Source organism: Podarcis filfolensis (genome assembly GCF_964270895.1).
Source record: "Podarcis filfolensis genome assembly, chromosome: 8".
Lineage (NCBI taxonomy): Eukaryota > Metazoa > Chordata > Lepidosauria > Squamata > Lacertidae > Podarcis > Podarcis filfolensis.
This window is the reverse complement of record NC_139611.1, coordinates 9,724,759-9,745,692: the sequence shown is the minus strand read 5'-3', so window position 1 is coordinate 9,745,692 and position 20,934 is coordinate 9,724,759. Positions and strand designations below refer to the sequence as shown.

The 20,934-nt window shown below is 50.8% G+C and overlaps 1 protein-coding gene and 1 long non-coding RNA gene across 3 annotated transcripts in view; one reads left to right on the top strand and one right to left on the bottom strand.

The window, feature by feature from the left end:
• The window catches only part of LOC310769943, a 156,137-nt gene that overhangs the window by 14,869 nt on the left and 120,334 nt on the right, over positions 1-20,934 (bottom strand). The window lies entirely within an intron of this gene.
• Positions 1,014-20,934, top strand: part of LOC310769715 (anoctamin-7-like) — a 28,861-nt gene continuing 8,940 nt past the window's right edge. For both annotated transcript variants that reach the window (XM_083629351.1, XM_083629350.1), the window contains exons 1-18: positions 1,014-1,470; positions 2,264-2,369; positions 2,601-2,785; positions 4,249-4,356; positions 4,473-4,609; positions 6,119-6,176; positions 6,348-6,458; positions 8,679-8,844; positions 9,711-9,801; positions 12,380-12,476; positions 14,483-14,626; positions 15,747-15,884; positions 16,004-16,102; positions 17,214-17,316; positions 17,605-17,716; positions 18,042-18,096; positions 18,871-18,968; positions 19,178-19,314. In XM_083629351.1, coding sequence (XP_083485477.1) covers positions 1,339-1,470; positions 2,264-2,369; positions 2,601-2,785; positions 4,249-4,356; positions 4,473-4,609; positions 6,119-6,176; positions 6,348-6,458; positions 8,679-8,844; positions 9,711-9,801; positions 12,380-12,476; positions 14,483-14,626; positions 15,747-15,884; positions 16,004-16,102; positions 17,214-17,316; positions 17,605-17,716; positions 18,042-18,096; positions 18,871-18,968; positions 19,178-19,314 — 2,077 coding nt within the window. In that variant the 5' untranslated portion in view covers positions 1,014-1,338. The remainder of the gene's footprint in view (positions 1,471-2,263; positions 2,370-2,600; positions 2,786-4,248; positions 4,357-4,472; positions 4,610-6,118; positions 6,177-6,347; positions 6,459-8,678; positions 8,845-9,710; positions 9,802-12,379; positions 12,477-14,482; positions 14,627-15,746; positions 15,885-16,003; positions 16,103-17,213; positions 17,317-17,604; positions 17,717-18,041; positions 18,097-18,870; positions 18,969-19,177; positions 19,315-20,934) is intronic.

Genomic DNA, 20,934 nt, shown 5'->3' with positions numbered 1-20,934 from the left:
GCTCTGTTTCTCTTACACAAAGAGAGGATGCTCAAATGGCAAGTGAAGATGATGGACTATATGGAACATGTCAAACTGACTGGGAGACTCCAAGACCAGAGAGAAGAGACGGTGGAAAAAGACTGGAAGAAGTTTAAAGAATATTTGAAAAAATAAGTTAATATTTAAATCTTAGAATAGCTTTGGAAGTGGATATAGGCTGCAGGGTTAGAAGTAGAAGATAAAGGTAAAGGGACCCCTGACCATTAGGTCCAGCCATGGCCAATTCTGGGGTTGCGGTGCTCATCTCACTTTATTGGCCGAGGGAGCCGGCGTACAGCTTCCAGGTCATGTGGCCAGCATGACTAAGACGCTTCTGGCAAACCAGAACAGCGCACGGAAACGCCGTTTACCTTCCCACCAAAGTGGTACCTATTTATCTACGTGCACTTTGTGTTGCGGGGATTCGAACCACCGAGCTTCTGATCAGCAAGTCCTAGGCTCTGTGGTTTAACCCACAGCACCACCCGTAGAAGATAGTGTATTTTAAAATAGTATTCTTTGTAAGTGATAAAGTGTGAAGATCTTTATGGTAAGTGTAGGTGTGATTAAAAAAATGGTTAAAAATTATGATATATGAAACTGCTAAAGATGAGGTAAAATGAAAATCAGATAGGGGGGGACTTGGGGAAGCTCACCTAACAATGTTTAGAAATAATAAGGATAAGACAAGAATTTGTATTTCTGTTTGTATTGTTTATTTGTGTTATAAAATGAAAAATTAAAAAAACAAAAAAAAGAGAGGATGCTCTGATTTCTCCCTGACCACCCACCTCTTTCCCCCTCCTCCCACCTTTGCACAATCCCTTTTTGCAACCCACCCACCCCTCCGTGCCCCCACCACCAGGCTGACAGGCAACAAGAGAAGCCTTCTCTGCTTCTGCTGCTCCTCCTCCTCCATCCCATAGCTGCTCAGCAACAGCAGAGCAGGGGCCTGCCAGTGCGTGGGGCTGGGGGGGGGCAGCGGGCTGGCGTGGCTCCCAGCACCCCTCCTTTCCCAAGTCATAGGCTCTGCCTCTCCTGCTGCTGCTGCTGCTGCTGCTGCTGCTCTGACATCACTGCTCCATCTCCTTTGCAGGACCAGAAGATGCTGCACAGCCCAGCAGGAGGATGGAGGTCCCCAGGCCACGGATGAGGAGCTAGTGGAGGGCAGGGAGACTCTCTGGCTTTGGAGGGGCCCCCACCCACCCAAATGAGCTTCTCTCCTGCATCCCACCTCCCTCTGGAAGGACTGAAGCGGTGATGGAAGCTGCAGCCTGAGTCTCCTTCCCCGACAACGCCCCCCCCACCAAGCCCACCATGATCCGCAAGAAGGTCTCTGGGTCGGATGCCCAGGACACTGGCCTGCTCATTGGCCTGGGGAAAAGCCCGTCGGGCCTCTACGAGGATTCCAGTATTCTCCCCAACGGGGGCGCTGGAAGGGACACCTTCGTAAGTACACGGGGAAGGCAGGGCAAGCAATCCCAGTAGGGGGTTCTTTCCAGAACCAGGGGGTGTTGGGATCAACGCCTTTCGTGCCTCCCGCATGGGGATGTTTTTCCTCGGGCCCCTGAGGGTGTTTGGAGCCTAGTTGCGATTGCCGAGTGGCAAGGGGGAGGCGCTCTGTGTGTGCTCAGGGACTACACTCCCCCGCCAGCTTTATTTAGAACCAAGTCCTGGGAGTGTCTCAAGAAAGAAAGAAAAGAAGGAAAGGGGTTCAGATCTGCAGGTTTAAGACCCCCGTACCACTAACAGCATCACTTTGTGGGGTTTCTCCTTCAAATCCAGCCCTGGGAGGAGGGAGGAGGCACAATTCTGCTGTCAGACCACAACCCACAAAAGCAGCAGAACTTTTGTCCCCATTTAAAAATGCAATTGTGGGGTTCAGCTGTACACAAATAGTGTGGGGGTGGAGCCAGTGGGCAAAGCCTTTCTGTGCCCCTTGGGTCTTTTTACTGCAAACTGTGAGCCCCCCAAAGTTGCATGAAGGCTGAGCTGCTAATTGAGAACTGGCAGGTGGGAGGACCCCAATTCTGGGCCAGGCCAGGCCAGTTAATCCCAGATTTTAAAAACCAAAACAATAAGAGCAGGTCCTATTGACGGAAAGGAGGGGGGCTCTTGGTGGTCCCCCATCTAGGACTGGCTGGCCCAGTGTGCAAGGCTGCAGCTCTACAGGGGCTTCCACCTTCCATCCCAGATGCAGAATAGTCCCCCAAATGTGGCCCCATCCTGATTTTCTTTTCAGGATGTGGACGACGACGACGACCCCATCTACATTTATGGCGATGAAACTTATGGCTACCCCAGCAGTGCCAGCGGGAATTACTTCCGAGATGGGAAGACGAAGATAGGCAAGTATAACCCCTTCTTCCTCGCCCCAGTGTTTTGCCCAAGTTGCAGTTTTGCAACCGCAGAGTAAAGGGGGCTTCGGCTTCTGCGAACTCCGAGCAGCAGGCAGCGCGAAAATGAACCCATGTTGCTCTGGCCACATGCCTTGTGGGGGGTGGGCTGCACTTCGGTTGTGGAACAGGGCACCCCCAGGGCACCCCCAGTACCCTTGCCACCTCCTTCTCTGCCTGCAGATTTTGTCCTGGTCTGGGAGGAGAAGCTGCGTCCCTCGAAGAAGAGGCGCAGCAAACAGCCCCACACGGAAGGCGAGAGAGCAGCGGGCCAGAGGGCTGGGTGGGAGGCGGCCCGCGGGCGTCACGAGAGGTGGAGGCAGAAGTTCCTCAAGAACCTGCGCACTGCCGGCCTCTTGATGGAGAAGGTGAGGGGGCTTTGCTGGCAGTGGTCTCCTGGAGGGCTTTGGGCAAAGTTGTACCAAGGCTCCCTTGTGCCCTTGGCAAGGAGCTGAACTGGCAGCACTGAAGCTGGGATAGACCAGGGAGCAGAAACTCAAAAAGTTCGCTTTCTGTCTGCCAGCCTGCCTGCCTTCTTTTCCCCTGCTGGGTGCTCCACTCATTTAATTTAATTTAATTTCACTTTTCCATATTACCATACGCAATGCGGTTTACAGCAACAAAATATACAACAAAGAAACCACACCTTAGAACAGGCACAGGCAAACTCGGCCCTCCAGATGTTTTGGGACTACAACTCCCATCATCCGTAGCTAACAGGACCAGTGGTCAGGGATGATGGGAATTGTAGTCCCAAAACATCTGGAGGGCCTGCCTTAGGATAATCTGATCGAATACAAAAAGTCATAATAAAAGATAACTTTAAAATGGGACGGCTTATATTGGACTCATATTGGCTTATATTGACCAAACTGCGGGAGGCAGTAGAAGACAGGAGTGCCTGGCGTGCTCTGGTCCATGGGGTCACGAAGAGTTGGACATGACTAAACGACTAAACAACAACAATGTTGGACTTATATCCAATAAAGTACAGTCATACCTCATGTTATGTCTACTTCATGTTATGTTCTTTCAGGTTACGTCCTGTGGCGACTCGGAAGGGTTACTTCCAGGTTTCGCCGCTCGCGCATGCGCAGAAGTGCAAAATGACGTCACACACATGCGCAGATATGGCGAATCGCAACCTGCGCACGCACAGACGCGCCGCTGCAGGTTGCATTCTTTTCATGTTGCGAACAGGCCTCCAGAGCGGATCCCGTTCGCAACCAGAGGTACCACTGTACAGTCAAACCTCGGTTGTCCAACATAATCCGTTCCGGAAGTCCGTTTGACTTCCGAAACGTTCAGCAACTGAGGCGCGGCTTCCGATTGGTTGCAAGAGCTTCCTGCACTCAAGCGGAAGCTGCCATGGCCGTTTAGCTTCTGGAAAATGTTCAAAAATGGAGCCGCTCAGGAGCCGAGGTTTGACTGTAGCATCCAATAATCTTTGGGAACATAATAATACACAACTAACTCTCAAAACATCGGCAAATAATAATTAAACAGAAATTCACTCTTAGCATATGCAATAAATTATTACTAAACTGTGCTCCTTAAAAACAAAAAGATAGATGCAAGTCACAAGGCATAATATACCACAATACGTACAAAACCATGTAAAAGAATCAAGTGGAGAAACAAAGACGCATGATGATTTATTTTTAAGAAATCCCAAACTCCTCCACTCATGTTTCCCAGCCTCCCCAACTGGGGAGGGGGCCTGGGCTTCAGGTTCGTGTTTTCTTGGGGGCCACAGTCTTTGTGCTGCACTCCATGTGGAAGAGAGCCAGGAAGCCCCCACCCTCTTCTCAGCAACCTGTCTCCTTCTCAGGAGGAGACTCTGAGCGACCGCAAGGGCATTCACTACATGAAGCTGAGCGCGCCCTGGGAAGTGCTGGTTTACTACGCGGAGGAGCTGTGCATGCGGGCCCCTCTCCAGGTGAGTGCCGGCGCATGCAGGTGGGGTGGGGGACCCATTCGGCTTCCTCGCGGGCTGCCTCCTTGCCAGCGGTCTACCTCCTAGCCCCTCCGTCTCCTCTCGTGCCCCCATCACAGGCCCACCCCAACCCGGACCGCAACAGCTCTGACGACCTGCTTCAGAAGCTGCACCTGCCGAACATCATGGCCCAGCAGGTGCCCAAGAAGCCCGTCGACTACTACACCTGTGCCTTCCGAAAGTCCAAGCTGGACAAGTGAGTGAGGGCAGGTGTGGGGAACCACCAAAGGGGGGGAGGAACCTCCAAGGGGTGAACCCTAGGTGGCCCTCAGGCCTTTCTGTGTGGCCCATAGCTGTCAACGTACAGATTTGAAAATAAGGGACCAGCAGTCTCAAAAATAAGGGATCAGCAGCCAAAATAAGAGATTTTGCGGACACAAATATGTTCAACTTATGAGCCCCTCCGAGCCAAAGGCAGAAAACCCAGCCAGCAGCCAAATGAAGCCTCAAGCGGTGGTTCCCACAGTGCAGCAACCTGGCAAAGGGGATGCAGCAAGGAAAACCACCGTCACCTCTCCGCTGGGAAGCGCTGAGCAAGGGCGAGTCCCCAGGCAACGTGGCCAATTTGATCGGCACAAGGCATGCAAGCTCCACCCCCCAGTCGTTCTTAGACTCCTTATTGGGTGAGCAACGCAGCCAAGCAACACAGTTGGAGCCTCCCTCCCCCCTGGCCGACAGGGAGGGAGGGAGACGAGCTGCTTCCTTTGAAACCCGGGAAATTTAAGGGACATCATCAATAAGGGACAGCAGCGGGACACGGCGCTGGGATAAGGGACTTTCCCGCCAAATAAGGGACAGTTGACAGCTATGGTGTGGCCCCCAGGACACTTCTCAGACCACACCCACCTTCTCGGTCTCCAAAGGAAGCCTTTCAGCAGTTGTGCCATGTTTGGGCCTGGCTGGGAAGTTTCTGAGGTTGCTTGCAAGGTCTTTTGTCCAACTGGAGAAGGGCTGCGGTGCTGGGGGGGAGGGAAGACCTGTGGCTTTTGTGTGGCTGGAAGATACCAAGAGAAGAGTCACTTCCAGTGCCCCACCCCATTTTGGCCTCTGGCCCTGCCCACCATTGCCACACAGCCCTCAAGGACCACCTCTTTCCATATGAACCTACCCAGACCCTGCAGTCATCATCCGAGGCCCTTCTTCGTCTGTAGTGTACCAGCGTGAGAACGGGGCCTTTTCGGCGGTGGCTCCCCATTTGTGGAATGCTCTCCCCAGAGAGGCTCCCTTGGCACCTTCATTATACACCTTTAGGCGCCAGGCGAAATCGTTCCTCTTTAACCAGGTCTTTGGCTGACTGACATCCATGCCCTTTTAAAGCGTGGGTGGGTAGGTGCATTTATTGGGTTGTTCTTGTTTTCATCGTGCATTTTGTGCTTTTATATTGTGATTTTACATTGTAACTGCCCTGAGACTTGCGGGTATAGGGCAGTATACAAATATAATAATAATAATAATAATAATAATAATAATAATAATAATAATAATAATAGCAGCCTAGTGGGGGGTCTGACAGGCCAGATAGAGAAGCCTGAGGGTCGTATTGTGCCTACAATTACCCTGCTCCATTCCCAAAACTGCTTTGGCCAGAGGCGACACAAAAGCTGCCCAGGTTGAGGCCTTGGGGAAGATGCCCAGTGCTTCCACCCCAGCCTGTGTCCAGCTCTCCTTCTCTCCCTCTCTCTCTCTCTCCCCTCACCTGTTTCAGGTTCCTGGGCAGCGAGCAGCACGATTCGTACTTCACCAACACGCAGAGGCATCGCATTGTGAGCCCTTGGGGTGGGGAATGGGGCATGCCTGGTGGGTTTGGGGCAGCCTGGCAGCAAGGAGGAGGAGGAGGGGGAGGAGACAACTTTGACCACCTCTCTTGTCAATGCCCTTTCCTTTTCCTCCCACCTGGCTGAAACCCCCCTGAGCACCACCCCTCTCTCTCCCAGGTGTATGAGATCTTAGCCCGGACCATCTATGGGAAGAGGAAGCATGCAGAGATGGGCATCGACCGGCTGCTGAACGAAGGGGTCTACTCTGCAGCCTTCCCACTGCATGAGGTGAGAGAGACGCTGGGGGGGTTGGGATAATAATAATAATAATAATAATAATAATAATAATAATAATAATTATTATTATTATTATTATTATTATTATTATTATTTATATCCCGCCCTCCCCAGCCGGAGCTGGCCTAACAACAGTAAAATAATACATCATTCTAAAATCAGTTTAAATCAAATTAATGGCAACCATTGGGCTAGAGTTCTGTGGGGATCCAGTTTAGGGATCCCCTAATGCATGAAAGGGGGCCGAGACTCCCTGCTCCTTGACTCCAGGTCTATGCAGGTGCTGGTTGCAGTTCCTTAGCGCTGGGTTGGGTGTGGTTTGGCAGAGGAACAGCTGCTCTGCACCCAGAAGGTCCCAAGTTCACCCCCTGGTGTCTCCAGCAAGGAATGGGAGAGACCCCATCTCTGGGACCCTGCAGAGCTGCTGCGGCTGCCGGTCAGTGTGGGCAGCACTATGCTGTATGGATGCACTGATCTGCTCTTGGTGTATGTTCCCAGGGGGGAGGGCACTTTGTTTTTTGTTTTTTAAATAATTTTTATTAAATTTCATATTACCAAATTAAACACATCAAACCAATTAATCCAAATTATAACAATACATATCATGTAATCCAATTGTTATCCAAATTATAAATTATTTTTTTGGGGGGGTACCCATGCTTCTCGATCGGCAGGAGTCCAGTCCTCAACTGTTTTCTGCTGCTTTCATATTAAGAATGATATTTCCAGTCCCCTCTTCTCAATCCTTGTTGTTACACATTTTCCTTTTCCTTCACCTCCAAATTGCTCCGCAAGTGGGTTGAAAAAAACAGTCTTATTTGTAGTTCTGTGTGGACTTTGTCCTGCTCTCTCGTAAATTCCAATAGACCAGGCATTTCTGCTCGAGCAAGCAATCACCATCTTCTCATTCCGATGAAATACAGTCTCAAAGCTCGCTCTTTAGCTTTCCCGACCTGTTGCATCGTAAATTAGTCTTTTTCCAGGAGGGCTGCCCCTTTCAGTTCACAATCTCATCGAAAGTAATAAATCTTCGGCTCGCCCTCCCTCAAGACCAAACCTCCTGCGACACAGGTCTCGTATCCAATCTCCATTCTAACTGCGTCACAAGGAGAGCCCTTCTTCATCCAAATCCTTTACAGAGTCAAACCTTTAAAATTACTATAATTCCCACACAGTTCATTTTTAGTCCCATTTGCCAATTAGTTGCTGTGACGGATCTTCTAGAGGGGGGGTTATTAGTTACAGTGGTACCTCGCAAGACGAATGCCTCGGAAGACGAAAAACTTGCAAGATGAAAGAGTTTTTCGTTTTTTGAGTTGCTTCGCAAGACGATTTTCCCTATGGGCTTGCTTTGCAAGACGAAAACGTCTTGTGAGTTTGTTTCCTTTTTTAAAAAAACCGCTTGAAGAGGTGCAGTTGCGACTGACCGTGCTTCGCAAGGCGAAAAACCTCGCAAGACGACAAGACTCGCGGAACGAATTAATTTCGTCTTGCGAGGCACCACTGTAATCACATAGAGCAAAAAAAAGATAAAAAGTCATTCCCCCCCCCCTTTCAGTTCCGGGGGGAGGCCACTTTGCATGTGCCCCAAGGCACCTTTTTCCTCTGCTTATGGTCATGGCTGTTTCACTTGTGCTGTTTCACTTGGGCAGTTTCACTTGGGCAGAGCTCATCCAAGGTGGAAGTATCGTTAGAATAAAATTAAAAACTCAAAACGAAGAAGCAGCCAGTCTGCGATGTGGTTCCCCAGCCACCTTAGCCCTCCCAGGCCCCGGGCAAGGGTACCTGGCCACTGCATGGACTTCCTTGCCTCTCACACAAATGAGAAATCCCGACGTGGAAAATATTGTATGTAGATTATGTCTGATTAAAAAATCAAGTTATATCTAACATAAAAGGCAAGCAGTGAGTGCAAAGAACAGCGCATAATATTTTGCAGGATGTTACTGGTTCTTAGGCTGTGTTCTTCTTTTTCTTGGTAACTGTCTTTTCATCTTTCCATTTTCCCAACTGAAATTAAAATCCTGCTATTTTTCGTGAGGCTGTACACCTTGGCCTCTACACCTCTGTCCCTTGGGAGTCTGGGATCCTCCCCAAGGATGTCTGTGCTACCTTCTGACATCATTTCCTGTGGGTGATGATGTGACTTCCTGTGGGTGATGATGTCACACGTCCACTTAACCTCTTCCCTTCTGGCTCCTCCTCCCACAGGGCCCCTTCGAGCTGCCTGAGTACGAGGTCTTGGGCGAAGAGCTGAACCCGCGGCAGATCCTGTACCGCTTCTGGGCCCAGTGGCGCTGCTGGTACAAATACCAGCCTTTGGACCACATCCGGGAATACTTTGGGGAGAAGGTGGCCATTTATTTCGCCTGGCTGGGTGAGGCGCCCTCTTTGGTCTCCTCCTTGGCTGTGGCAAGACGCTGCTCAGAAGTCCGGAAAAGGGAAGGAAGGAAGGTGCAGAGGCAGGCGGGGGCCAAAAACCACTCTGCGGTTGCTCAGAGGCCATGTGCACACCAAGCCTTTGAAGCACACCCCCAAAGAATCCTGGGAATTGTAGTTTGTTCAGGCTGCTGGGAAATAAACTACGGTTCCCAGGAACCTTGAGGGGTGGGGTAGCTGTATGCTTCGAAGTGTGTGAGTGTGAGCTGCCAGAGGTCTCCCTCTTCTTTACATTCCCGTGTACCGTATTTTTCGCTCTATAAGACACACTTTTCCCCTCCTAAAAAGTAAGGGGAAATGTGTGTGCGTCTTATGGAGTGAATGCAGGCTGCGCAGCTATCCCTGAAGCCAGGAGAGCAAGAGGGATTGGTGCGCAGCGATCCCTCTTGCTGTTCTGACTGCTTCGCTGGAGAGGCGCTGCGCAGAGAGGGAGATTTTTTTTTTCTTGTTCTCCTCCTCTAAAACTAGGTGCGTCTTATGGTCGGGTGCGTCTTATAGAGCGAAAAATACGGTGGCTTATTTCACTTCTGTTATTGTGTGTGCTCCCGTTTGAGCCTTGCATTCTCTACGTGCTCAGAGATAACTTTTGAAGCGGCTTTGGGTCTCACACGGTGCTGAGTTCAGCCCCTGCTCTGCATCTGGGTCCTGAGCAGGGAGACTGGGACGGGGTGGGGAAATCTGGGCTTGAGGAAGGCAAAGCCGAGCCCATAAGCTCCGGCCTGGAAGGGGCTCAGGGTGGGGGGCGGCAGGGCAATGTTGGGTGCCCTCTGCTCACGGTCTCCGCCTCACCTGTCTCCCCTGCAGGCTTCTACACAGCTTGGCTCCTCCCAGCGGCCACTGTCGGCACTTTGGTCTTCCTTGCCGGCCTCTTCACCATGGGGACAAACACACCAGCGTGAGTGGGGCAGGGGTTGTGGGGAGGAGGAGGGCAGTCAGCTTGTGGGAGAGCCTGCATGTCTCAGGGCATGACCCCCGCCCCCCAAGCATCCCTTTCCAAACCCTCATCCTGCATCTTGGGCCCCATGGGGTGGGAAGCTCCATCTCTTTTATGGCTGTGCATCAGGCAGAAGTTCAACTGGTGAAGCATTTCCTAGGCTGCATCTGCATGGGCAGGAGGGGACAGGCCACACATTGGGCCTTCAGTGCTGCCTTGGTGGGTGGGTGTCCCAGAAGCATAGCTGTCAACTTACAGATTTGAAAATAAGGGACCAGCAGCCAAAATAAGGGATTTTAGTCAACCAGTTAAAAGGGACCAGGTAATTTTGGAGAGCAGCGCCGGTTTTTAGCCCTTCGTTTCCAGAGGTTGCTGCTCAAGACACCAGCCGATGAAACACTGCAATTAAATAACTACAAGCAGCAACCACTTTTCGCGCAAAACGAAGTCCAAGCTATGAAGATGCTGCTGCGGTTCTGTATCTTTTCTCTCGTGCTCCATCTGCAGCTCTCAGTTCCATCAGGTGGGGCGGGAGGAAGGGGGGGGGGGAAAGCGCCTGAAGTAAACCCGCAGCTCAGACCATCTATGCTAGTCTACCACTACAAATCTATGGGAGAAGCGCTTGCGGTCCTTCCCTTGTAGCCCTTGGAACACCTGCCCGCGCCTCCGCCTCCTCCTCTTCCTCCTCTCTCTGAACTGCTTTCTCTATGGTTGCCCTCGCTCTCCTCTCAAGGCTCCTCAGCTATTCATAGGCCACGTCAGGCAGCCCATCTCATCCGGGTCCTTCGGCGGCACAACCGCAGTACGGCCTAGCAGGAGCGGGAGCAGAGGTGACAGGCAGAGGGGAGGCCCCAGGCAGAGACGCTCAGTTCGGCGGCCGCAAGGAGGATGGCGGCGGAAGGGCCCGAGGCTCCCGCCAGTCCCGGTGGGGAGGGGCTCCCGGGGGCCATGGTTGGTGAGAGGAGGCCATAGGGGGGCGGGCAGCCAAGCAACACAGTTGGAGCCTCCCTCCTCCCTGGCCGGCAGGGAGGGAGGGAGAGGAGCTGCATCCTTTGAAACCTGGGAAATTAAAGGGACATCCATCAATAAGGGACAGCAGCGGGACACGGCGCTGGGATAAGGGACTGTCCCTCCAAATAAGGGACACTTGACAGCTATGCCCAGAAGCACCTGGCTGTTGGAAACAGACCACCTTGGAAAAACAGCTGAAAGGAGTGTCCGAGTCCTGGGATTTCTGAAGGCTGAGGAACAAGGAGTAAGAGAGAAATAACCTCCTCGGTGCAAGCACCTAGTTGGTCACCGAAGAAAACACAATGCAGAGCTCTCTTTTTTCAAAATAATTATATCAAGAGGAATAAACGCAGGTTCCTTTATCCTCTGTCCATCACGCTCCGTCACGCAGAGCACGATGGGCTGCCTCGCCCTGATCCTGCCGTTTCAGCTGCAAATGCCCGGTGCTGGAGTTATACAGCAGTGGAGAGGACTTGGCGCCCTGCTTGTGGGTTTCTGGCTGCCCCCCTGTCGGAAGCAGGATACTGGGTTGCGTTAGATCAGGGAGTGGATTCTTCCTTGTCTGCCTTTTCCCATTCCTGCCCTCTGGCCCAGGATCCTGGTCCTCTCTAGACTCAGAGAGGTGATTGTGCCAACTCTGGGCAAAGGAAAGGGCATCTCCAGATGCCTAGAGGTGCTCTCTTTCGATTGCTTCATGCACAAAGAAGTTATTTCCAGTTATTTTAAGAAAAACGCCACTTCCTGAGTCAGATTTAAGCTGAAGGGGGCCCAGCTGGTGTTGAGTGTAGTGATCAGGTGGGATTGCTATGAGGAATTATAAAAAATATGGAGCAAGCCATTTGTGTCAGCAATGAAAGCATTGCGTTGACTAGGTTTGAGCCATTATGATATGATTTCTGATCAATCCAGGCCTCTGCATCTATGTCCTATTTCTCTGCCTGAAAGGCACATATAAGCATTCTAAACACAGGCCAGTTGCTTCATCAGGCATCCTGGGTCATAAAGATAGTAGGTAACTTTGATGTAGATTTGTTAATCTTTAGATAGATCTTAAGGGCCCAGAAGACAGTTCATAAGGAGATGGTAAATACTGCCGTCTTTCCTCTCCTGTTTATGACCTCCGGGGTTTGCTGAATGCATTCCTCCTTTTAGTCCTATTTTATTTACTCTGAACTACGTATGCATGCTCAAATTAGCTCTTTGTAGTTTTAACTTTGTCCCCACGTGGGGATTTTTGAAATGCTCAGAGGAAATCTGATTGGTTCTTATGAACACTGTGTAAAAAGTTCTTTCGTGAATAAAACGACCTGGGCCAAGGGGTGGACAGGATTATTATTAGTATTTGCACTGCCTCCCAGAGTCTTGCTGGTCAAGCCTCGTGTGTATTTTATTAATCAGAGTCCAATCCTTCCTTGCTTTGGGAACGCTACAGGTGAGCATCATGAAACACACCTTGGGTGAGCCCCCGCCCGCCCCCCCAACCCTGAGTGACATCCTCCACTGACCCTTACCCTCTGCTCTTCCCCAGGCAAGAGATCTGCAGTAGTGGGGGCCAGTTCCTCATGTGCCCCCTGTGTGACACCTGCGGCAACTGGAACCTCTCTGAGATCTGCCCCATGGCAAAGGTGAGGGGACTTCCTGGCTGCTGGGCCTTCTGGGGATTGTTCTGGCGGGGGGGGGGGAGAATGGGAGGCAGGGCATGTGGTGACGTCACAGAGAGCCAAGGAGCTCTCTCTGTGGGGCGTGGGAATGCAACGGATTGCCTGCTCCCAAAGTGGAGCTCCCGAAGTCTTTCTTTAAAAAATAAAAAAAATTAAAATTTAAAAAAAAAAAAATAAAACTGGTTTTTCAAATTACAGTTTTACAATCACATATCCAGCATACAACATAAAAACAAGATTTTTTTAGAATCTCCTGGACTTCCCTCCTCCCCTTTGTGGGTCCTATTATTAGTCCTTTCCTCCTGCATCTTTTAGGGACGCAGGTGGTGCTGTGGGTTAAACCACAGAGCCTAGGGCTTGCTGATCAGAAGGTCGGCGGTTCGAATCCCCACGACGGGGTGAGCTCCCGTTGCTCGGTCCCTGCTCCTGCCAACCTAGCAGTTTGAAAGCACCTCAAAGTGCAAGTAGATAAATAGGTACCGCTCCGGCGGGAAGGTATACGGTGTTTCCGTGCACTGCTCTGGTTCGCCAGAAGCGGCTTAGTCATGCTGGCCACATGACCTGGAAGCTGTACACCGGCTCCCTCAGCCAATAAAGCGAGATGAGCATTGCAGCCCCAGAGTCGGTCACGACTGGACCTAATGGTCAGGGGTCCCTTTACCTTTACCTGCATCTTTTATGATAATCCAGATCTTTTACATCTCCGTTATGTTCAAAATTCACCATTAAACTACAAGTGTTGTTCCAATTCCACTAACGTTTTAGCAATTTACAATTAATTATAATTCTCCCCCATTCTTTATTAAAATTTTGGTCTTCCTGATTTCTGATTCTTCCCATCATTTTTGCCATTTCGGCATAGTCCATCAACTTGATCTGTCATTCTGGTCGGGACTTTATCTTCTTTCCATCTCTGGGCCAATAACATCTGAGCAACCGTGGTTGCATACATAAATAGGCTTTTCTGCTCCATTGGGATTTTGGTACCTAAAATTCCTCAAAGAAAGGCTTCGGGGTTGTTGTTGTTTTGGGAAAGGTTATTTTAAACATTTAACAGGTTCTCTCCCTGGTTAACAAGTTCAGGCAAGCCAGCCTTTGGTGACCTCAGTTCCCCCATCTGCAGAATGGGAACCATAGTGATCTATAAAGGATATTTGTTTTGCTTTGTTTTGAAAAACGTTAGTTCGTCATTCATCTATTCAGTCCCGGCAGCCTTGCACCCAGCGTGGCTCAGGAATCCTAAGAACCCTCCAAATCAGTGCAGTTTTCAAAGGCGCAGCCCACAACCTTCATTCAATCAGTCAGTTTTATTGCACGTAGCCAAAGGCTGCCGCGATGTACAATCTTGATTCGAAATTGCGCACAGCTGTATCCAAATATCGGCCCAAACCTGCTCCTTCCTCTCAAGCCAATTTGGTTAGGATCTCTTTAAGAGGTGCCTAATACATGGAGCAAGGGACGCGGGTGGCGTTGTGGGTTAAACCACAGAGCCTAGGACTTGCCGATCAGAAGGTCGGCGGTTCGAATCCCCACGACACGGTGAGCTCCCGTTGCTTGGTCCCTGCTTCTATCAACCTAGCAGTCCGAAAGCACGTCAAGTGTAAGTAGATAAATAGGTACCACTCTGGCGGGAAGGTAAACAGTGTTTCTGTGCACTGCTCTGGTTCTCCATAAGCGGCTTAGTCATGCTGGCCACATGACCCGGAAGCTGTAAGCCAGCTCCCTCGGCCAGTAAAGCGAGATGAGTGCCGCAATCCCAGAATCGGCCACAACTGGACCTAATGGTCAGGGGTCCCTTTACCTTTACCTTTACCTTTACCTTTACCTTTAATACATGGAGCACAAAACCTTTTCCCCAAAACGGGCATGGGCACGGCGTAGCTACCACTGGGTGGATCTGAATCCATTGGAGTGTCTGTATGGCAGCTGTTCCTGGACGTCTTCTCCCCCCTCTCCTGTTCTGACCACAGGTGGGCTACCTCTTTGACCACCCAGGGACCGTCTTCTTCAGCATCTTCATGTCCTTCTGGGCCGTGACCTTCCTGGAGTACTGGAAGCGGAAAAACGCCACGTTGGCCCACCACTGGGACTGCATGGACTTCCAGGAGGACGAGGCAAGTAGGAGGCAGATTGGGGCCTGCCAGGCCTCCCTCAACCCACCTTTTAGCTGGGGAGGGGGGCGGTGAACTTAGGCAGTGTTCCCTCCGGCAGCAAAAGCAAAAAGCAGAAGCAGTTTTGCTGCACTAGCCACTTTAAAGCCCTAAATGGCCTTTGTCCAGTATACCTGAAGGAGCGTCTCCACCCCCATCGTTCTGCCCGGATGCTAAGGTCCAGCGCCGAGGGCCTTCTGGCGGTTCCCTCACTGTGAGAAGCCAAGTTACAGGGAACCAGGCAGAGGGCCTTCTCGGTAGTGGCACCCGCCCTGTGGAACGCCCTCCCATCAGATGTCAAAGAAATAAACAACAATTAGACTTTTAGAAGACATCTGAAGGCAGCCCTCTTTAGGGAAGTTTTTAATGTTTAACAGACCACTGTATTTTAGTACTTTGTTGGAAGCCGCCCAGAGTGGCTGTGGAAACTCAGCCAGATGGGCGGGGTATAAATAATAAACTATTATTATTATACTGAATGGTTTAGTTTATGTAAACTACTCTGGGATCTATGGCATGCAAACTGAACCATGGGAAGAGAGGAAAGGAAGTCACTGATATTTTAACATTGTTTAAATGAATATTCTAAAATGTAAAATAGAAAAAAACTTTATTAAAAAATATACAAAAAGAAAAGGAACAAAAATATAAATGTACCACGGCAGTGCACAGCAACAGAACACCCTAAACACATCACAAAATGGTCATTTTAATGACCTCGTGGTCCATTCCAGCTCTGCGATTCTGTGAAGCACAAGGCTTGTAATATGATCCTAAACATCTCCGCACAGTGTTAAAGGCCATTTGCGTCCAAGGGTTTTCACCTTTGTTTAGGAATCCGAGAGCTCTGTGTTCCCCAACCCCACTTTGTCCCCAGATGCCGTTGCATAGAATTTTGTAGAGGTGGAAGGGACTCCCAAGGATCATCTATCCCAACCCCGTACGATGCAGGAATAGCAGCTAAAGAATCCCTGGCAGATGGCTGCCCAAGCCCTGCTTTAAAATCCTCCAAGGAAGGGAGAGCCCAACACCTTCCAGCCTTCGTCTCTTCATCTCAACCTCTCTCTGTCTCTCCTTCCCCCAGGAGCGTCCTCGGCCAGAGTTTGCCGCCATGGCCCCCCGCATGGAGCAGAATCCCGTCACGGGGGTGAAGGAGCCGTACTTCCCTGAACGTGACCGTCTCTCCCGCATCCTGACGGGATCCATGGCCATCATCATCATGGTGAGGGGAGTCCCCTGCCCCGAGCACATGCCAGACAGAGGCCTGGGCTGCGGGGCTGGGCTGAGCTGAGAGGCTTCCGGTCTCAGCGCTGATCCTGAACGCTTTGCTTCTCCCGTCAGCTCTGTGTGGTGATGATCTTCCTCGTGTCGGTGATCATGTACCGAGGAATTGTCAGCACCATGATGTACCACACAGGGAACACGATCTTGATGACCCAGGTGAGAGCAGAGGGGCCGTGAGGCCTGGTCCACCTCCCCCCCCCAGAGACATTGAACCCCAAATGTTCAGCGATGGATTTTGTAGGGAAATGGTTTTGTGCAAAGCATATGGTGCGTTTCCCCCTGCACTGCCAAATTCTGGGAACTGTAGCTGACCCCTCATAGAGCTACAATTCCCAACACCGTTAAAATCGTTAGTAGGATTGGAGTATCACTTGTAGTTTAAGGGTGAATTCTGGACGCGATGGAGATATAAAAGATTTGGATCATCATAAAAGATGCAGGAGGAAATTATTAATAACAGGACCCACAAAGGGGAGGAGGGAAATCCAGGAGATTCCTTGGAATCTTGTTTTTATGATTTATGTTTGATATATCTCTGTAAAATTTTAATTTGAAAAACCAAATAATTTAAAAAAAACACAACCACAATTCGCAGCATCATTAAAACTACAGTTCCCGGAATTTGGGTGTGTATGCTCCTCTCTAAATGTGCTAAATGTGTATGCAATCAAAGTCTATCTCTCTTTCTGCCTCTCTCTTTCTCTCCCTCTTTCTGTTTTGCATTCTCTAGATATACATATAAAAAGTCCAGGCAGAATTCTCCTGCAGTTAGCGTTGGATTTTAGATTGTAAGCCCCTCAGTGGCAGAGACCTGCCCCTCTCATCCTCTGTCAGGCACACTGGGCATTCAGAGATGCAGTAAAAGCTCCTCCACACTTCCCTTGCCCTGCTGCTCTTTCGTGCTCAGTTGGAACAAACAGCAATTTGGGTTTTCTGCGGATTGACCTTTGCTCCAATTTAGCACTACAGAGAGGATTTTCCTTGTGTGTCGAGTTTGAGCCCAGGGGGTCTCTGTGGTCTAGGCCAGTGTTCCCCAACCTTGGGCCTCCAGCTGTTTTTGGACTACAACTCCCATCATCCCTCGCTAGCAAGACCAGTGGTCAAGGATGATGGGAATTGTAGTCCAAAAACAGCTGGAGGCCCAAGGTTGGGGAACACTGGTCTAGGCTATTGTGTTCCCCTTCCTCTCTGTGTGTTTTAAGGAGGGAGAGAATTCACTGGTCTTTGGAGACGACTGGGGTGGCGACGTTCTGTCTTTTCCCTGCAGGCGGGGAACATTGCTAACATCAGCAGCTGCATGGTGAACCTGGTGCTCATCCTCCTCATGAGTCAGGTCTACACCTCTCTGGCTGAGAAGCTCACCAGGTGGGGTGAGTCTGAGATGCCAACCCCCCACCCCACCCCGATTTCCCAGCAAGCCCAGACTCTGCCCCTATTCTGTCCCTGCATTGCCACTGCCAACTGGCTGAGCTCAGTTCATGAGGCTCCCTTTGTGCATGATGGGGCGGTGGCCTCCAAAATGCCCCTTGGGGATTTCTGGAGCACGAGCAGCTCCTCCGCCATGGGGCTGGCTGCCCCCCATCTCTCCTGCTCCTCCTCCTTCCTCTCTGGCCAACATGCCTCCCGGCCACCCTATACTGGGCTGTCCCCTTTTGCAGAAATGCACCGGACTCAGACGCAGCATGAAGATGCCTTCACCTTCAAGGTCTTCATTTTCCAGTTTGTGAACTTCTACTCCTCCCCGTTCTACGTGGCCTTCTTCAAGGGCAGGTGAGGCTGCTAGTCTCTAGACCCCTTGCATAGGGGCAGGGAAACAACCCCAGTCGGCAGGGAGGGAGGGACTTCCTAGCCTCGGAGCATGAGCCCTGCTTCGCCATGACTGTGGCTACAAGGAGGCATGTTGTGGGGCTCCACCACTTGGGCTGGGCACCCCCCAACTCCCCACTTCCTCTATGGCTTTGCCTTCTCCCCAAATGGCTCTCAGCCTCCCCTGGGCTCTCCCAGTACAGAGCTGAGAGCTGCCATTTTGAGTGTTCCCCCATTGCGGGAGTGAGGCTTCCAAACTCCAGGCAGACCCTTCCCTTTGTCCCAGCAGGTTTGTGGGGTACCCCGGCCAATATGGAAAACTCCTGGGCATGAGGAACGAAGACGTAAGTACCAGGGCAGGGGGCAAGTCTTCTCTCTTGCCTCAGTCTGGGCACTGCCCACCTGGTGGGCTCTGCATCCAGATGCTGGAGCCAGGCAGGTCCTTCTCCAAAGAGTTTGCTGCAGGTGTGTGTGTGTGTGTGCACGCACGCATACATGTTTGGGTTTCTCCTGCCGTCACCCCAGATCAAACTGTGTTTTTTTCTTTTTTTTCTTTCTTTCTTTATCTGCAAGGTTCAACTTTATTTGGAGGGTTGTGATTTAAGAGCTCACTTGTTTATGTTTGTTTTAGATTATTTTGGTTCTGGTTTCTGTTTTAGGTATTGACATACATACATACATTTTTATTTTTATTTTTGCATGCCACCTTTCCTTAGTTCAAGCCATGCTCAAGGCAGCTTGCAGCATGAAAAAAATACATAACTACAACGTGACAAAAGTAGTCATAAACAATAAACAGAGCATTAAAAACACAAAAACAAACTGAACGATTTCCACATAAATCACAAAAAATAGAGATACAAAAAAACCAGCATCAGCAACCCCCACAACGAAAGGCCCCAAACAACACTCCAGCCCAAGAGTGACAAACAAAGCATTAAAGATTTTTCAAAGCACCCAGGGTCCTGCCATGGCTGTTTGGCTAAAGGCAGAATTGGGATTTCTTATTTTCAGGGGGAAATGGTCCTTCTGGGAGCTGTTTCCTTGGGGCTCAGGGTTTCCAGACTCGCTCCGTAGAGCTCTGCTGACGTCCTCTCCTCCTCCCCTTCTCCCTGCAGTGCGGTCCTGGCGGGTGCCTGATTGAGCTGGCCCAGCAGCTCTTCATCATCATGGTGGGCAAGCAGATTGTCAGCAACATCCAGGAGTTTCTGATTCCGTGAGTTGCCAGCTGCAGGGAGGGGAAGGAAGACCTGGCAGGTCCAGAGATAGACCGGCAGGTCCAGGGGGGCTGCCCACTAAGACTCTCTGCAATTCCGGCCATGGAAACAGAGCACCCCACAAAACCTAATGTTTTTTGGGGTCCCTTTCAACTGGAGCCCCTCTCCCCTGCTCTGATGCCTCTCTTGTCCATTTCTTCCCCTGCAGGAAGCTGAAATCCTGGCGCCAGAAGAGGAAGCTGGCCCGGGTGCGAGGGGGTCAGATCTGCCAGGAGCCCAAGCGCTGGGAGGAGGATTATGAACTGATTGAGTGCGAAGGCCTCTTTGAGGAGTACCTGGAGATGGGTAAGCAGGAGGGAGGGCCGAGCCAGTTCGGGTTCTTACCCCGCGCAAGCCAGTCCATTTTCCGATCGCTTTCCCTTTTGCAGAACGCCCTGTCTTTTGTGAGGTGGCGGGTTCGTTGCACGAGAACTCCCAGGCTGCTATAATGGCCCAGTTGCTGGGATGCGACTGGATCCCAGGCAAAAACAAGGCTGGGAAGTGTTGCGTTCTGAAGGCAAAGGAAAGGTGTGCTGGTCCTGGGGGGTTACCGTGCGGCATGGTCCGAGTCCAGTCCAAGGTCGAGGGTGTGGTATGGAGGCTGTCCATTAAGGCTGAAGCGGGGTCCAAGGCAAGGAGTTGGGGGAGGTCAGGAACTCTGGCAGAAGAGCAGGACAGGGTGCAGGCAGGAACAGGCTACCAACAATGTTGCTCCCGCAACCTGGGACTGGGCTGGCTGGCTTTTATCTGCCCCGAGGCATAGGGCGGCCCCGGTCCACAGGTGACTCGCCTCTCCTGGCCTGGAGGCGAGCACTCCTCCTGCAAGAACTTAGTTCCTTCCACCTCTCTGCCCTAAGCCTCTGCAGCTCAGGAGAGGCTAGAGGGTTACCGGACCCAGAGGCAACCTCACCTTCCCCTGAGGGGGCTGAGAGTGGAGCACCTGCAGGCAATGCTCCATCACCTCCGGAGCCAGAGCAGATTCAGCTGGTGTCTGCTCCTGAGGATCTGGCACAGGTGAGGGCCCTTCAGGTTCAAGCCCCAGCCACGGCTCAGCTGGTCCTGGAGGTGGGGACTCCTGTGCAGGCTGGGATTCCTCAGGTTCAGCCTCTGAATCCGATTCCCAGGCCATCACAAAAGGACTGGACCCTGATTAATAAAATAGACGCGAGGCTTGGCCAGCAAGACTCTGGGAGGCAGTGCGAATACTAATAATAATCTTGTCTACCCCCTGGCCCAGGTCGTTTTATTCACAAAAGAACTTTTTACGCAGCGTTCGTAAGAACCAATCAGATTACCTCTGAGCATTTCAAAAAACCCCATGTGGGGACAAAACCAGATCAGAGGAAGCCTCTTAACTGCAAAGAACTACTTGTGCATGCATACATGTTTTAGGGTAAATAAAACAGGAATCAAGGAGGAATGCATTTAGCAAACCCCGGAGGTCATAAACAGGCAGTAAACAGGAAAGAGATAGATAGGCATTTACCACTTCCAGGAACTTTCCTCCTGGCCTAAGGATTAACAAAAGCTACATCAAAGCTACCGTCTATATTTATGGCCCAGGATGCCTGGTGAACAAATGGTCTGTGTAGAATGCTCTATAGGTGACTGTCAGGCAGAGAGAAAATGGCAGAGGTGCAGAGGCTTGTGGGAATGAATCAGAATTCATGTCAAATGACCCAAGCCCAGTCAAAGCAATGCTTTCATTGCTGACACAATAGCTTGCTTCATTTTTCGAATAATAATAATAATAATAATTTATTCTTCGTACCCTGCCCATCTGGCTGGGCCTCCCCAGCCACTCTGGGCAGCTTCCAACAAAGACCAAAAATACATTAAAATGTCACACATTAAAAACTTCCCTGAACAGGGCTGCCTTCAGATGTCTTCTGAATGTCAGGTAATTGTTTATCTCTTTGACATCTG